Source organism: Globicephala melas, chromosome 1, assembly GCF_963455315.2.
Source record: "Globicephala melas chromosome 1, mGloMel1.2, whole genome shotgun sequence".
In the NCBI taxonomy this organism is placed as follows: domain Eukaryota; kingdom Metazoa; phylum Chordata; class Mammalia; order Artiodactyla; family Delphinidae; genus Globicephala; species Globicephala melas.
In genome coordinates, this window is record NC_083314.1 from 97,598,613 (window position 1) to 97,616,050 (window position 17,438).

General features: G+C 32.0%; 1 protein-coding gene across 4 annotated transcripts in view; it reads left to right on the forward strand.

The window, feature by feature from the left end:
- COL11A1 (collagen type XI alpha 1 chain) overlaps positions 1–16,544 on the forward strand; it is a 196,621-nt gene extending 180,077 nt beyond the window's left edge. For all 4 annotated transcript variants that reach the window (XM_060301975.1, XM_060301966.1, XM_060301963.1 and 1 more), the window contains 10 exons: positions 3,070–3,123; positions 4,016–4,123; positions 4,616–4,669; positions 4,772–4,807; positions 4,902–4,955; positions 6,477–6,726; positions 9,640–9,752; positions 10,887–10,955; positions 13,375–13,608; positions 14,853–16,544. In XM_060301975.1, coding sequence (XP_060157958.1) covers positions 3,070–3,123; positions 4,016–4,123; positions 4,616–4,669; positions 4,772–4,807; positions 4,902–4,955; positions 6,477–6,726; positions 9,640–9,752; positions 10,887–10,955; positions 13,375–13,608; positions 14,853–14,999 — 1,119 coding nt within the window. In that variant the 3' untranslated portion in view covers positions 15,000–16,544. The remainder of the gene's footprint in view (positions 1–3,069; positions 3,124–4,015; positions 4,124–4,615; positions 4,670–4,771; positions 4,808–4,901; positions 4,956–6,476; positions 6,727–9,639; positions 9,753–10,886; positions 10,956–13,374; positions 13,609–14,852) is intronic.
- Positions 16,545–17,438: the final 894 nt, after the last annotated feature.

The following is a 17,438-nucleotide window of genomic DNA, read 5'->3' on the forward strand; positions in this document are numbered from 1 at the left end:
TTTTAAATGCATTACAAACACAAAAAATGTCTAGTATGTTTCCCATTACCCCCGAGCAATTAGAATCCACATTATTTCTTCTTTTTTGCCATTTTAGCTTTTACTATTAGAATGTGATGAGAAAGCTGATTAATAACTATCTGTGGCACATCAGAAACAAATAACAATAATTTACATTACACTTCACTATATGCAGTACTTTTGTAAGCCTGGTTTTTCTTCCATTATCACGATTCTCTGACACAGTTATTATTAGAACACCTTTATAAATAAAGTTCTGAGATAAAAAGGAACAGATCCAAGATTACCCAACTAATGAGTGGTAGACCTGAGACGCTGAATGAAACAGTAGTTGGAATATTGATGCCCAGCAAATGACATTCCTATTAGTTCTCCCACTTAACAGCAAAATTTCTGTAAAGTGTATCACATACCAGAAAGAGTTTGAATGTAAAATAAGAAGTAAAGAAAGAAAAAAAATCTGGCCTCTTTAATAGTTTTGTGTTTTCAATCTAAAGAATGTATTTACTTTTAACTGACATATGTCAATTTTAACCAATATTTTTAAATGTTTTTTGCTACTGGTACAGGTATATGGTTCTTTCATGCAATTATATATTTATTAGAACTATTTTTTCATGCTTTTTTATTCCCACTTGTTCTAACATATAGAATGTTTGGCATCTATCCTGATGGTCACATGACCTCAAGGAATTATTTTATTATTTCTATTACTCATTTATATTATTCCTTTAAAATTGTGCTATCAGACAACATTATTTTCCTAACCAATAATTCACCAAACCTTTCTGATGAGATGAGAAAAAAGTAGATGAAAAATATACTTACTTAATTTTAAAATTATTAAACAAATAATACTAAATAGGTAATGTTTTTATTTTAAAATAAATGACATCCTTTATGCTGTTCTGATTTTCATATTGATTTAACAGATATGGGACTTAATGCCACAGAGCCATGTTTCTCAGACCTTAATGAGTAACAAACCTGTGAAACAGATTTGTTTCTGATCTCTAACTCCAGAATTTTAGATTCAGTTAGTCTGGATGATGCCTATGAATTTGCTTTGCTAATATGTTCACAAATGATGCTAAGGCTGCTGGTCTGAGGATCAAACTTTGCGATCATCCACTCTGATATAGTGTTAGCAAATGAGATGAAAGTCCAGTGTTAAAACCTAGTCTTAGAATATTCCTGAAAGTAAATTTGGTAATTTCTTTGTAGTCTCCTTTTTATCTACAAGAGATTTAACAAAGTGACAGGATTGTTTATATTTATACAAAAGAGAATCTAAACTGAATTGATATAAACTTACATCTGAGGATTAATAATTTTCTTCTTACTAGAATATTATTAGGTACATTTACATTTAAATTGCACATAATTTCTACAAAAATAATTTATCTATTTTCAATAGAATGATGTAGGGAAATTGTTCACTTTTATATCAATACTTATAGAATTTCAAATTCATTCATGAATTAAAACAAATATAAATATTTCTGGTAACAGTCCAAAATACTATTGATACACAGGACTAACTTATACTAACACTATTCTTACCTTCCTCTGATATTAAGGACTTCAGTTTGAGGAGTAGATTTGAGAAACTAAGGAATGGAAAGCGCTCATCTACACAATCTCACAGTAGCCCCTTGAGACAGGAATTATAATCCTTGGTTTATAGATGAGAGAACTGAAGTTCTCTTTGGTTAGCTAATTTAAATTGCTGATAAGAGAAGCAGGCTTCTACCCCAATCTATTGTATTCTGAACCCATACTTTTTAAATTACATCATGCTTCTTGGATTAGATCCATGGCTTTTAATATATTAAATTCACAAAAATGATGGACTGAGACTCAATGTGCTCTTTCACACTGAAGACTCAAAAGTGCCTAGTAAGAGGGGGAAAAAATTACTTGTGGTAGCCTTGCGGAACATACTATAGTAAAGACTAATCATATAGCTTGGTAAAAATTAAAACAATTTGATTACTAAGTGCCATGTTAAAATCATTATTAAAATTATAATTCAAATAGTTCAATTCAGTCTATATAATTCAAACTCATAGAGAAAACTCATATTTTGTCTTTGTTTCTTGATGCAGTACTTGTAGGCAGTAGTGACTCATGTGTGGTGGTATTATCTGGGCCCTGGTTTCATCAGTCACAATCTTACAAACCATCTGTCAGTTACATTTTTTCTGACAGAATCTGTTGCCTGCATAGCAACTTGTTGTAATTTCAGAATAAGGATCTTATTTTGTGTTGCCTTCAATTTGGAGTACACTAGTTTTTATATTTAGAAGTCTGTTTAAAAGTCATCATTATGAATATTTTCATGAGTAGGGACCAAGACTAAGAGTTAGTTGCTAAAATCATGCCATAATTTTCATTAAAATATAATTTAGCCTAAATGGATAAATGCCTTATCCTTAGAATATAAAAAGGATTAAATAATTAAAATACAGGTCCAATAATATGAGAAAAGTAAATTATCTTATCTTTACATTTACAAATCATTTAGTTAAGAGATTGAATTCAGAAATTACAGCTAAAAATAGTATCTTGGGAGTTTATTTAGGAAAAATGATTAACAATGGTCAATTGATGGTCAAAAGTTTATTGAGGTTTTCTTCTTTAAATTTTACTGGAAATATTGTAACCTTTGAATGTGAGTTTAACAGAGAAATATTCGATTAAATGAATGTATAACTTGGAAACCTCTTCTTCTAAAATTAGTGTAATTAAAAATGCATCTTTTCTTTCAACTGAAAAACCATATAAATCATGCCCTATTTCTAACTTCATATTTATTTAATCAAACTTATCAATATTATGTTTTATTATTATGGTTAACTATCAAACTGTAGAGTTTTAAACACATAAAATTATTTAGAATCCTGAAAAATAAACAGTGGTCATTATTTTTTTTTCCAGTGGTCATTATTAATTTTAAACCCTATCATATAATCGAAACCAACTTGCCCAGTGGATAGTAATATGATTCTCTAATTTGCAACTACTCTATGTATGTTTATTATTTAGGGACCTCCTGGCTTACCTGGTCTTAAAGGTGACCCTGGCTCCAAGGGTGAGAAGGTGAGAATAAAAGAATGTGTTATTACAATGTTGATTTCTTAATAGCAGAGACAATAATGTTGCAGACTAATATCACTCAAAAGGAAATTTCAAGGAATACCTTTATCATTCTAACCAAGGAAAAAGTTATCAGTCCTTAGCTTCCAAGATGAATTTAGAAAAGAGAAAATATACAAAGTAATAGTGAAAAATGTACCAGAATTCAGTGTTATATTTCTCAATGTTCCTATGTAGGAACCATATGGAGAAAGCATATGGTTATACTAAAATAACTATTCAGAAAATAAACAGATAGAATAACAAAATGGTCATTTTTTATGTTTTTAAACATGAAAATAAAAAATTTAAACTAGACTATCTTTCAGATGATTTGAAAGATATGTATGCTCTGTTGCACCAAATAATTAAAGAAAATAAAACATTTTTAGAATGGCATTAATATTTTTAAAACTACTTTTAAATCTTTAAATGTTTCTTAGATGCTGCAAAATTTGTGAAGGATAGAAATAATTTCATATAAAATAAGATGCTTTTTAAAATAATGAATTTTCAGTTGTTTGTTTCACCAATATTATATGTAGTCATTATTAATCTTTTAGTTGAAGGAATTCCCTTTAAGTAAATGTAACACTGAAGGGGATATTTTTAGAAAATTTTTTTTCAATAATATTCCCAACCCTTAATAAAGGTCTCACTTAATGTAATCAGTAAATGATCCTGTTAGGTGAGGGGAAAGAGGTTTTTAATCCTATATTTCATTCAGAAAGGGTTAAAGTTTTTATCTAATTTTTTACTCTTATGTTTCATAAATTTAATGTGCAATTATTTTATGACTATAATTTAATATATGTTTGTAATTTATATATTGTTAAAATTTCTTTGCCTTTCAAAGGGACATCCTGGTTTAATTGGCCTGATTGGTCCTCCAGGAGAACAAGGTGAAAAGGGTGACAGAGGACTCCCTGGAACTCAAGGCTCTCCAGGAGTAAAAGGGGATGGAGTGAGTAAAGATATAAATTATTTTCCTACTCCTTTCCAATCATACACTCACACACCTGCAGACATTCCTTTAAACATGACCTAGGAAGTAATTTAGAGCATCTTAATCTCCTTAAGTCAATGGTGTTTTCAAAAAGAAATTTATTTAACCTTAGAGTAAATAAATAAAAATATGACTTAAGTTAGAAACCATAAAAATTATAGTTCAATATTTAATTACACAAACATTTATTGAATCCCCAACACATACAAATCATTATTCTGAAGGCTGCAGGAATGTAAAGACATATGCATAGAGAGGGAGACATTGCAGCAAAATGGACAAAAATACAGCTCATCTTGCAAAAGTTATTTCTTAGATTCACGATGGAAAATTTTAGGCCATTCTTATGTATTTTTGCATTGTCTAAATTTTGCAATGTGTGTTGTTATGCAACATATGAAAATGGAATCGCTGAGAAAAACTCTTTAATTTGGATGATTCTCTCTGTAGGGTATTCCAGGCCCTGCTGGTCCCATAGGTCCACCTGGTCCTCCAGGCTTACCAGTAAGTACAAAACAAAAGAATTTTATAAAGTAAACTTATAAATACACCAGAGACGCACATTCTCCAGACTTTTATGTGTACTTTTGCCTTTGCATTTTCCAGGGTCCTCAAGGTTCAAAGGGTACCAAAGGCTCTACTGTAAGTACCTTTCTCTTTGACATCTAAATTTTTCAGTGACACCTACTCAAATGCTTTGTTCTCTATTTATGTTGTTCCTTATTCTTTCTAACAGGGACCTGCTGGCCAGAAGGGTGACAGTGGTCTTCCAGGGCCTCCTGGGCCTCCGGTAAGTGCATGGTAAAAAGCGTGATATTCTGACAGTTAGCATCCTGAGACTGCCAGTGATTTCTCTGAATTTATAAGAAGGATTAAAAAGCATATTCTGTCAAAGTGCTGATTTTCTAGGAAATAGCAACTACCTTAATTAAGTACTCAGGTCTACATGCCAACACTTGTCTTTTAATTGGCTTCACTCTTTGAATGTAAAGATACCTTAACTATTGTAATAATCTTGCCTTTATTAGTTTTTCAAGAAAATCATATATTTTTCATGTCACATTTTCATGAAAGCAACTGGTTGTATGCCACAAAGATACATTAATACCTGACTAGGAATAAAAACAAAAGTTCAGATGCTTGACATTTTTTTCCTACTGCATATAATGATAATAATAAAAGCAATGATAATAGTTACCACTTTTTTAGCACTGACATTTTCCAGGCTTCACACAAGCCTGTTAGATCCATGTGAAAAAATTTGAGGCTTCCTTCTTGAACTTGTTTCCAAGTTATATGTGTATTAGTTTGCTAGGATGGCAATAACAAAGTATTACAAACTACATGGCTCAAATAATAGAAATGTATTATATAATAGTTCTAGAAGCCAGAAGTCTTAGATCAAAGTGTCAGCTGCATTGGTTTCTTCTGAGGGGTGTGGGGTAAACATCTGTTTGAGACTTCTCTCCTTGGCTTGTAGATGGCTCTCTTCTCCTTGTGTCTCCTCACATGGTCTTCTGTCTATGTGTGTCTCTGTGCCCAGATTTTTTTATTTTAGAAGGATACATGTCGTATTGGAAGAGGACCCACCCTTAGGCCCTCATTTCACTTTATTAATTATATCTACAGCCACCTCATTTCTAAATAAGGTCTTCCTCTGAGTTACTGCAGCTTAGGACTTCCACGTATGAATTTTTGTGGGACACAGTTCAATCCATAACAATACGGATTAACTATTTGGTGTAGTTCTACTCTTACACATATATAAATTCAAGTCTGATTGCACTTCTTTTAATTTTGTTTATTTATAAAGTTATAGATGTTTGGAACCAGCTAATGTGTATTTTTAAACATGATATGAATTATTTTCAAGCACAATAGACAACTCATTATATAGCACAAGAACTTTAAATTATTGTTTTAAGCTTCAGAGATTAAAATCTAGTTGCAGAGATAGGACATGTAAATAAGGACTAATTAATATATAAGAAAGTAATGGATATAACATATGTACACACAAATCTGTGCTATGTTACCTGTATATAAAAAGGTCCAGAAATCATCTGAATTTTGTGCCTACTTCAATATCTCCACTAGATTCTTTTTAAAAGAATTCACAAAGTTTATATATAAAGAGATATATGTACATAATACGTGTATTTTAACAATTAGAGAAAACATCGAAAATAGGGAAAACAGTGAAAAGTTAAACAAACTATAAGTTCTTATAACAATAACAACAGTAATAACTAATATCTACAGAATATTTTACCTTAGGAAACAGTTACATGCACATCCATCTCTTTTACAGGGTCCACCGGGTGAAGTCATACAGCCTTTACCAATCTTATCACCCAAAAAAACAAGAAGACATACAGAAAACATCCAATCAGATGCAGGTGATAATATTCTGGATTACACTGATGGAATGGAGGAAATATTTGGTTCCCTCAATTCCTTGAAGCAAGACATTGAGCATATGAAGTTTCCAATGGGTACACAGACCAACCCAGCCCGAACTTGCAAAGATCTGCAACTCAGCCATCCTGACTTCCCAGATGGTATGTTAATAATGCATGACCAAGCAAATGCACTGAGCCTCTAAGTTACCAAGGTGCATTGTCAGCTCATTAATTCTAGTTAAATGTTTAATATAGTCTCTAAATAAAACGAGAGTGAACAATTATTAATTCCAATTTTGTAGACAGAAAAAGTCATTTACACTGTTAAAACAACGTCTGCTCTGGAAAATCTTTGTCTTGTTAAGCAAGGTTTCATTAAATTATGACAAGTTCATTTTGGATGATTATAGATAAAACAAATGTAATTTTCCTTGTAATAACCATCACAGAATGGGTTTGATGTGTGTACACATATGTGCATGCTACTATATTTATATCCTATATCCTAACTCACTTTGCATTAATGATTAAATAGCATAACTGAATCATATGTGACCTATCAGTTTAGCAATGATTTGAACAGAATATTTAAGAATTAGGATAGTTTGAGGTAAAAATTTATTTCACTGATCCATGAATACCAGAACAACTGTGAACAATTTATTTGTAATAATAATCAGGATAATTTTCTATACCTATTATTTGACAAAACTTTTACATACCTATTCTGAGAAGGAAAGAGTTCCAAGTACCCTAAGTTAAGTGACTAACTCACACAATACTAAACTAACAAGGGGCAGATCTATATCTGATTTTAAATCTCCCACTTTATGTGGAAATACTTTGCCACTCTGTTTACTTGTGGGACTACATTATTTCCCACTATCAATCATATAATGAATGTTGTAACTGAGATCTAAATAACTCAGTATAGATAGAAAAGTTTCACGCAATTCAGGAAGAGACATTTTTTATGACAAAGAATGTCTTAAAATCTCCTATCTTGGGCTTCCCTGGTGGCGCAGTGGTTGAGAGTCCGCCTGCCGGTGCAGGGGACAAGGGTTCTTGCCCCGTCCGGGAAGATCCCACATTCCGCGGAGCAGCTAGGCCCGTGAGCCATGGCCGCTGAGCCTGCGCGTCCGGCTGTGCTCCGCAACAGGAGAGGCCACAACAGTGAGAGGCCCACGTACCGGGGAAAAAAAAAAAAAAAAAAAAGAAAGAAAAAATCTCCTATCTTAAGCACAGCCCGTTAAAAGGAAAACACAGTTAATTATTAAGGGTGCTTTACAAACTGCTATCAAATGTATTCAAATTTATAATATATTTATTTGAAAAAGATACATTTAGTTTCACATTAATTCAGTGAGTTATAAGGAGAATGACCCAAACTTCTGATCTAGCTAATATAGTCATACATATGTGACTGAAAATCAAATGTAAAAGATGACAGCCTGTACTGACAATATAAAACAACGTGTGATTAATTAGAACCTGAGCAGTCAAGAAAAAAATTTTGTAAATTTTGGGGATGGAAAGCTCACTATGGACTACAGTTCCCTGTGTTTTCCATATATTAACTAGCTTTATTGATTCTTTAATTAATTAAATTTTAATTAATTACAATTAAATGTTTATTTATTAACTTATTGGTGCCAGGCACTGTTATTCATGCAGAGATTCACAGATAAAGAATAATGCCCTCGGGCTACTATTGTATAATGATGGAGACAGGTAAACCATAAAATTTATAATAGCAAATTATGACAGATACAGATTTCCTCTGCTCTCCAAAATTAGAGGGTTCCTATGAAATCTTTTGCAAGCTGAAATGGCATGAAGCCATAAAGGTATCTTAGTAATTAAGTATATGTTATTTGAAAGAATATTTAGTAACAATGTTGACTGAATAAGACAAGATAAAAATAATGCTTACCATATAATTCAAAATTATATATTCTTTAAAACCCTAAGAAATATCAAAGATTAAGCATGGCTATTCCAGTTGGTAAAATCTTTGATGATTTTTATTTTCTTTTATAAATCTTTCCTGTGAATTTCAATTTGTTCCAGATGTGAACTTATAAGTGGCACGATCAGAAAAAGTGTAAATTTTTTGTTAAAGAATTTATTTCAAAAAGCAAACTGGCATTAGATTTTCAGGAGTTCCAGTACTAAGCTAAGCAGTTGGAGCTTTTAAGTTGTTCAAAGTTCACAATCAGTGGATTGACATAATTCAAATTAATATTTGAAATGAAGTGTCAGCATGAAAAATGGTAAGAGGAAAGCAAAGTAATCATCACATGTATATCAAGTCTGTATCCCAATAATTCTTGTTTAATAAAAGCTCCATTGTCTATTACTTAAGGGATAACATTTTGTCAGCCCCACTACTTACCATCTTTACTCACCTAACACCAAATTAATCATCATGGTCATTCACGTGATAAAATTTGTTCTGTACCATTTAGATAATAGAATTAATAGCAAACTGCATTTAAATATATAAAATAGACTTTCTTCTTAGGAGCTCATTCAAAGGGGGAGTACACTTACTGCATGAAGTTTTTCCTGTAAAGTAATGCAAAATTATGATACTTGAGGCTAAGTGGATACTCTCACCTCCATCATTACAGATAAATAAATCAAGGAAAAATATATTGATTATTATACTCAGATTACTTAAGTAGTAAATAATACATATGGTATTTAGAGTCAGGTATATCTCATCCTAATGTGCTTGCAATTTATTACACATGGATAAGAGAATGTTAATATTTGAGGAGGTGGCATTTAAGCTGAAACCTAAAAGTAATAGGCATGCTAAGATTAAAAAAAAGAATGTTCCAGGCAGAGCGTATGGGAGCATTTGGCAAAGACAAAGCGTTGCTCTTTAAGTATTCAAACATGTACCTCAATATGACCAAAAACATAAAAGTGATTCATGTGGAAAAAGATGAATGAAAAGATGAATGAATATTCATTTTTCCTTATTTCTCTAATAAAATTTGGTATATAATATATTCAGTTTTGGGTATAAATGTATTTGTATGACGTATTTTTTCCTACTTCCAGGTGAATATTGGATTGATCCTAACCAAGGCTGCTCAGGAGATTCCTTCAAAGTTTACTGTAATTTCACATCTGGTGGTGAGACTTGCATTTATCCAGACAGAAAGTCAGAGGGCGTAAGTACCAATCTGTTTTGGTGGTGACTGTTGACAGTTCCTGCCATGTTTTTGCAATATTGAACTAAGCAGGAAAATTATACTGTCATATTTTCATTTATCTGCTTTTCTTACAGGGTAATTAGAGCATTTCATTTGCATAAATATGAATAAGACACCAAAGTGACAGAGTTGACAAATACTTCTTTTCTTATTTTTTACCCAGATGTATTCTTTATGAACCTGTTTGCTCTCTAAAATTCTATGGCTTTCCATGACACAGCACAGCTGATTCTCAGATTTTAGTGCATGCGTAGTATTCTTTCCAATTACCACGTGGTAGAACTCACAGCTGTATATTATGCTCAAAATACACAATTTTATAAAGAACGATTCTTTCACATAAAATAAGAGTATTCTCTGCACTTCTGTACATTTTAAATGTTTAGTCTCTTCAAACACATTCCTTGATTTTCACCTAGCAATATTAATACATGTGAGCTCTATCTTTAAAATTACAGGCAAATTATTAATATAAGGAAAGATTTTTCACTAGCATAATTACATTCTCCAAACATTTTATAGGTGGGAAATTTTGACGTTATTTGTATTGTTTTAGTAAATCACATTCTTCTTAGGAAGTGGCGTAGGCATGCAGAGGCACGGAAACTCCCATTTTCCCCAGCAGGGAATAATGGGCTTGCTTCCTGTCAATGACTTTTCCATAGCATCCCGCCCTGAGTTACTAGCTGGATGCTTCAGGATGCCTCCCTTGGCTGTGAAATACTCAAGGTATCTGCCTTGATGGCAGATGCTAACTGGCATTGTGAGGGTTTCCTTTGCAAGGGGTTACCTAAGAGTTCCACCCATGTCCCCTACAGCCAACCCTTAGTATGCCTTTACCAAGTTATTTCCCACCCCCTTCTTTTTGAGCAATTAAAGAAAACAGGAAAAAAAATGACTCAGTCTTCACTAAATTGGAATTCACAACATCTATCTCAAGTTTTGCTTTTTACTTTATTTTGTATAATCCAGGATAGACCATTTTAAAAACTCTTTAGCATCCTAGTCTTACTGAAAATTACTGATATATACATAAACAATACTGTTCATAATTTTAACCTACTTTCTAATTTTCCTGTTCCTTTGCAACAGGTAAGAATTTCATCATGGCCAAAGGAGAAACCAAGAAGCTGGTTTAGTGAATTTAAGAGAGGAAAACTGGTATGTTATTACCTCAGCATGAAGTGGTTTATTTTGAAGCTCTTACATAATACAAGTTCAAATTATATAATCTCTAGACCCTTACTGTGAACGTCTAAATTATAAAAAGCAGGATTCCATGTATTCCCTAGTTTGCTCTATCTAAATCTTAGACCACTTTGTGGTTTTTTGGACTTTTTTTTTTTTTTTTTTTTTTTTATTGGAGTATAGCTGCTTTACAATGTTGTGTCAGTTTCTACTGTACAGCAAAGTGAATCAGCTATACGTATACATATATCCCCTCTTTTTTGGGATTTCCTTCCCATTTGGGTCACCACAGAGCATTGAGTTGAGTTCCCTGTGCTATACAGTAGATTCTCATAGTTAACTATTGTATACATAGTATCAGTAGTGTATATATGTCAATTCCAATCTCCCAATTCCTCCCACCTCCCTCTTAGACCACTTTGGTATTTTAGAGAGAAGTCTAAAATTTTTGTCTCAAAATAAATGGAAATATATTAAATTTACTAAAATATTAAGATCAAATAAAGTATGCATTTCCCTAAGTACCTGAGATAGATATCATAAAAATGGATTATGTTAGAAATATCAGATATAGAAAATATAATGTCTATTTAGTATCTCTGACCCTATTTCACTTCCGTTATACTTGAAAACTAATTTATTCTTTGTTTGCAATTTCAGTAAGAACTTTTGGAATGTGAAACTTTTTTCCGATAGTTACATCTGGAAATAAAGTTAGCTGACTGACCTGACCTTTTACATATTGTAGCACAAGTTTACTTAAATATTTCCATACAATTACCAGTTCATGATCAATCATTTTATAGAGATTTTAAAATTGGATGCCAAAACTAAATTTGCATTTAAAAGCTGTTTAAAAATATATATGTGTTTAAAATGTTAATTATAATGTATTTAAATGAATGTTTTTCAGTTATTCAGATAATTATTCAATAGCTTAACATTCTTTAAAAAAGGTATTCTTTTCCATTGATGACTATTTACACAGTTATTATCCTATAAGAACCTACTCATATTAGTGAAGTTCTCCACTTGACGTAACTGTCTAGTTCAGTCTTCCAGTCACATATTAAATATCCATGTTACATTTGTATCTTTGTATGAGATAAAGATACATGCACAGATAGAACTCTGTGTGTGGTTTTATTTGTTGCTGTTTTGTTTTGTTTTCCTTAGAGTGGATTTCCCAGTTGTTGTTTTTTGTTTTTCTTTTTTCTCCAACCTCTCAAGGATCCTCATCATCTGAACTGTTAATCAGTAAGAATTAAGTAGAATCAACAAAAAGGAGGAAAGTCACAGATAACTGCCTTTATATTGAGTGAATCTATAATCTGGGCGAATTTCTTAATTTTTTTTTAAATATAGGTTTATGTTTCAGCTGATCCCAGATAGTTTATTTATATACAATAAAACAAATTATGAGCTTGACAAATGAGTTCTTAATAATTTGCAGTTAAGACTGTTTTCCTGCTCTAAATACAAAATAAGTATTTCCTGAACAACAAATATTCACTTGCGTGTCTTGGGCAATATGCTTGGTGCTGGTGATACAATGATGAATATAATTACATCATCCGAGAACAGACAAACAAGCAGGCCTGTGCTGAAAATTAGAAGACCAAAAACCTCTTTGAAGACTGTGCCGCCAAAATGAAAAATTCAAGAACATGTTGAAAAATTTGTCAAGTAGATACGTTAGGAAAATAGGTGAAATCAAACAACATAAAAATAGTTAACCTTTGCATTGCACTGAGATTCCTCAGTTTTCATTTTTACTATATTACCACTCTATTATTTAAAAAGTTACACAAATAGGGCTTCCCTGGTGGCACAGTTGTTGAGAGTCCGCCTGCCGATGCAGGGGACACGGGTTCGTGCCCCGGTCTGGGAAGATCCCACATGCCGCGGAGCGGCTGGGTCCGTGAGCCATGGCCGCTGGGCCTGCGCGTCTGGCGCCTGTGCTCCGCAATGGGAGAGGCCACAACAGTGAGAGGCCCGTGTACCGCAAAAACAAACAAACAACAACAACAAAAAAAACAGACCAAAAAAAAGTTACACAAATATAATGGTACATTTCTTGGAAACAAAGGCATTTTTTGTAATACTTACTGACTGATTAGGAAACTGAAGTATATATAGAAGTAAAGTGATTTTTTTCCAAAATAAGTATTGCTGACAGTACCTAAGGTGGGAGTACATCCTGATTTCATAAAGTCCTATATCTGGGTCTTCTGCCTCTCAATGCATACTTTCTTTCATTAAGTGAAAATGGGTCTATTGATGCATCCACATGCTTCTGGGATCACAGTTCACTGTTGACAGTGATTTTATTCTTTTACAACAGAAAAGAGTAAAAGAGTCTTTATGTGTCTCTTTATTCTCTTATTCCCAGCTTTCATATTTAGATGTGGAAGGCAATTCCATTAATATGGTGCAAATGACATTCCTGAAACTGCTGACTGCTTCTGCTCGGCAAAATTTCACCTACAGCTGTCATCAGTCAGCAGCCTGGTACGATGTGTCATCAGGAAGCTATGACAAAGCACTTCGGTTCCTGGGATCGAATGATGAGGAGATGTCCTATGACAACAACCCTTACATCAAAGCCTTATATGATGGCTGTGCGGTGAGTATAATCTCTGCTTGCCTTCTTTCACAGAGGTGAGAAGCAGTGTGTAACCATTCCACTTTGGCCCTAAGTCAGATTTCTGTCATGAAGTGGATGTCAATTGTTATTAAGATTTGATGCTTAACACTGACATATTAAAGTACAGTATAGTAGAGACCACTAATATTCACACACAAACACACACAGAGACACAGAATCTCTGAAACATACATATAGACACATTTTAAAAGTCATAACAGAAGGTAGTCTCGGATCGTATGTTATTTTTATGGAATTATTCCTGATATTTGAATACTATTACAGCTAGATACTCCTGAAATGAAAAAAAAGAAAAAATCAAGAGCCTTATTTCATTTGCCTCCTTAATTCATGACTCTAACATGACAGATAAAGGAATCATCATTATACTGTTTATACCATAGATAATTCTTACCTCTGTATTTTGCTTATAGGGGCATGCTTATTGGTACTATGTTACAACAATTTAGTCAGTTATTAGCATTTTGCTATTTTTATCCTCTGGAACTGTCTTTCTCACACATATGGTAATTTCGTAAGAGCAAATGACCAATAGAGCATCCTAAAAAGCTTATTGTCCTAGCTGATGAGTGAAGAGAAGTCACAATTACAAATAAACAAAGTGAGTAGGTTACACATAGATCAAAGAAGAGACCATAATGCATGTAAAAGGAGAAAGCGTTTAGGATTTCCCAATATAATGTATTGATAATTATTCATAAAATTAATACATAGCAATAGAAATGCTTCAGCTTTAGACTTCTTGCATTATAATTCTTATACTGCGTTCAAATTTTTCTTAGCAAATTTGTCTGTGTGTATATATACATATATATTTATGTGTGTATATATACATATAGAATTATTATAATAATGGTAAGGATATATTATTTATGTAAGGGTATGACCCAGTACCAATATCAGTTTTCATGTTAAAATGTATTTTTCAGTTCAGTAAGATTCTCTCCAACTGTGCAGTATATTAGAGCATTATCTTGAGTAATTATGGCTAAGTATTAAATACGGTCAACTTTCAAAAGTTAAAACTACATATGACATCAGTGATAACAAGAAGAGTTAATTACTACAAAGATAATGGCAAATTTGTTTTCCACTCTCTTCTTTCTTACCTTCTTATGTCCACTCAGAAGCTTAAGAAAAAATAACATATCTTAAAAATATAAAATGATTGTATAACTTTTTATTTCTGCTTAACTTTACAGTCCAGAAAAGGCTATGAAAAGACTGTGATTGAAATCAATACACCAAAAATTGACCAAGTACCTATCGTTGATGTAATGATCAATGACTTTGGTGATCAGAATCAGAAGTTTGGATTTGAAGTTGGTCCTGTTTGTTTTCTTGGCTAAGATTAGGACAAAGAACATATGAAATCAACAGAAAATATACCTTGGTGCCACCAACCCATTTTATGCCACATGCAAGTTTTGAATAAGAATGGTGTAGAAAATAACTTGCTAAGTACATATGTACCAATTAGGAAATATCGATGCCCTTGTGGGAGCAGAATCACATGAAAAAAGCTTTGAAAATCATAAAAATATAAGATAGTGTGGCTAAGATGGAAACAGGCCTTATTCTTGATTCCCAATTTTCATCTCTTCTTTTCCTATTTGGATTTCTTTGGTGCTGTAGAAAAAAAAAAGAGAAAAATATATATTCATAAAAGACATGGTGCTCGTTCCCATCCATCAAGGATGTGCTAAAACAGTGTGTTTAATAAATTGTAATTATTTTATGTACAGTTCTATACTGTTATCTATGTGTCCATTTCCAAAACTTGCATGTGTCTCTGAATTCCATCTGACTCTAATTTTATGACAACTGCAGAACTATGATGGCAATAAATACATGTATCATGAAAAAATAAAGTTGCAATTTCTGATGACTCTAATTCCCTTTCTTTGATGAATAATAAAATGCCTTTGTATATATTGATGTTGAAGAGTTCAATTATTTGATGTCGCCAACAAATTTCTCAGAGGGCAAAACCTGGAAGACTTTTGGAAGCACACTCCGATCAACTCTTCTCTACTGTTCGTAATTTTGCTGAATTTCAGCCAAAAACATCATACATTTTAATGCTTTATTCAATGCTATACCTCAACCTTTTTCTTTTCAGAGTCCAGGATTTCACAGGATACTTGTATATGTGGAAAATAAGCAAGTTTATATTTTTTGGACAGGAAAATATGTATGAGAAGCTGTTTTAACAAATTGATGCCTCCATCAAGCAATCAATCAGATGTACAGTTTTTTTTACTACCTTATCTTATTGTCTTCAGTGTGCTTCAACCAGTGAGGTTAATATTAAAAGATGGAAACTAAACAATTATTTATGAATTTGTTCAATGTTATATTTTTAATCAATTTCTTGAATTTGATTCTAAGTTGCGTATTATAATAGTCTCCAAATATTATTTTACCTGCACCTACCCAACAACTATTATTTCTTTTCTTTCAAGATAATATCATGCATTATTTGACCTACCTAATTGCTAAATAACATATGGGTGGACTGTTACTAACAGTGCTTGTTTTAAAAGTCATACTTAGTAAAAACAATCAAAACATTTTTTTCCACTAAGGCATTTTCTTTCAGGTAGCTTGAAATAGCAGTGAAATTTTAAAATTACACACTGAACTTTGTATCTATTTTAAGTAATATATGTAAGACTTGAAAATAAATGTTTTATTATTTCTTATATGAAGTGTTAAGTTAATTGATAGCAGATTTCACTGGAACATTTTCAACTGATAATTTATCACAAAAGAACATACCTGTAATATTGAAATTAAAACGTGAACATTTGTCATTCAGAAGTTCTTTTATTTTTGAAATCAAGTTTGTAAATGTCCTTTCAAGAAGGGAGATATGAATCGTATAAATAAACTCAAGTCTTGTCTACCTGGATTGGTCATTCTCTTTCTTAAACATGTTTTAAATTATTCTCTATTGCAGAAAAGGCTTTCAGTTTTGTTTCTTGACCATCCAGGTTAGAATAGTTTTACACTTTTGAAAAAGAATATTATCCTTCAGAGATTAGCTGTTTAAATTCTCCACATTTCTAAAATAAAAACACCACATGGTAATACTCTATTAACAAAATAAAGATAGGGTATATTTAAAATTTCAAAGAAATATTTTTCATAATTAAATGTTTTACAAAGTCTCAAACATATGTTCACAATTTCAGCATTAAAAGAATTTCCAGAACTTTTATTTGAAATGTAGTCTCTAAATCATACATAAAATAATATTGTCTATCAAGAGGAGTCCATACAACAGAGTATTTACTTTAGCGAATGCATAACAACGAGAGAATATTTTGCATATTGACCTGCATTGGGGAAGCTGCATTTGTCCATTTAAAAAAATGGCTTCAGATTTGGCACTCCATAGAATTAATGCATAAATAACTAAATCACCTATCCTTTTCTAGGATATGGTCTTCTGCATAGTATCAAATTTTTTTCTCTCTCTTATACTTGATTTAGTCTGGACAAAAGGAAGCTAGTGAAAAGGAAAAAAGCATATTATACAACATTCTAGTCTTGGCCCAGCATGTATAAGTTATTCATGTGTAAATTATGGAGAATATTATTGACCTTGCAGGATAGGTAAGTCCTGGGCCTGATGCACGTAAAGTTTGGTACAATTCTCTTTAAAAAAAAATACAAAATTACAAATAAAAAATACAAAAATTACTATTTAGAAGTAAAGATATTATAACAAATCATTAAATTAAAAACTGGACCTATACCAAAAATATCAGAACATCCAAGAA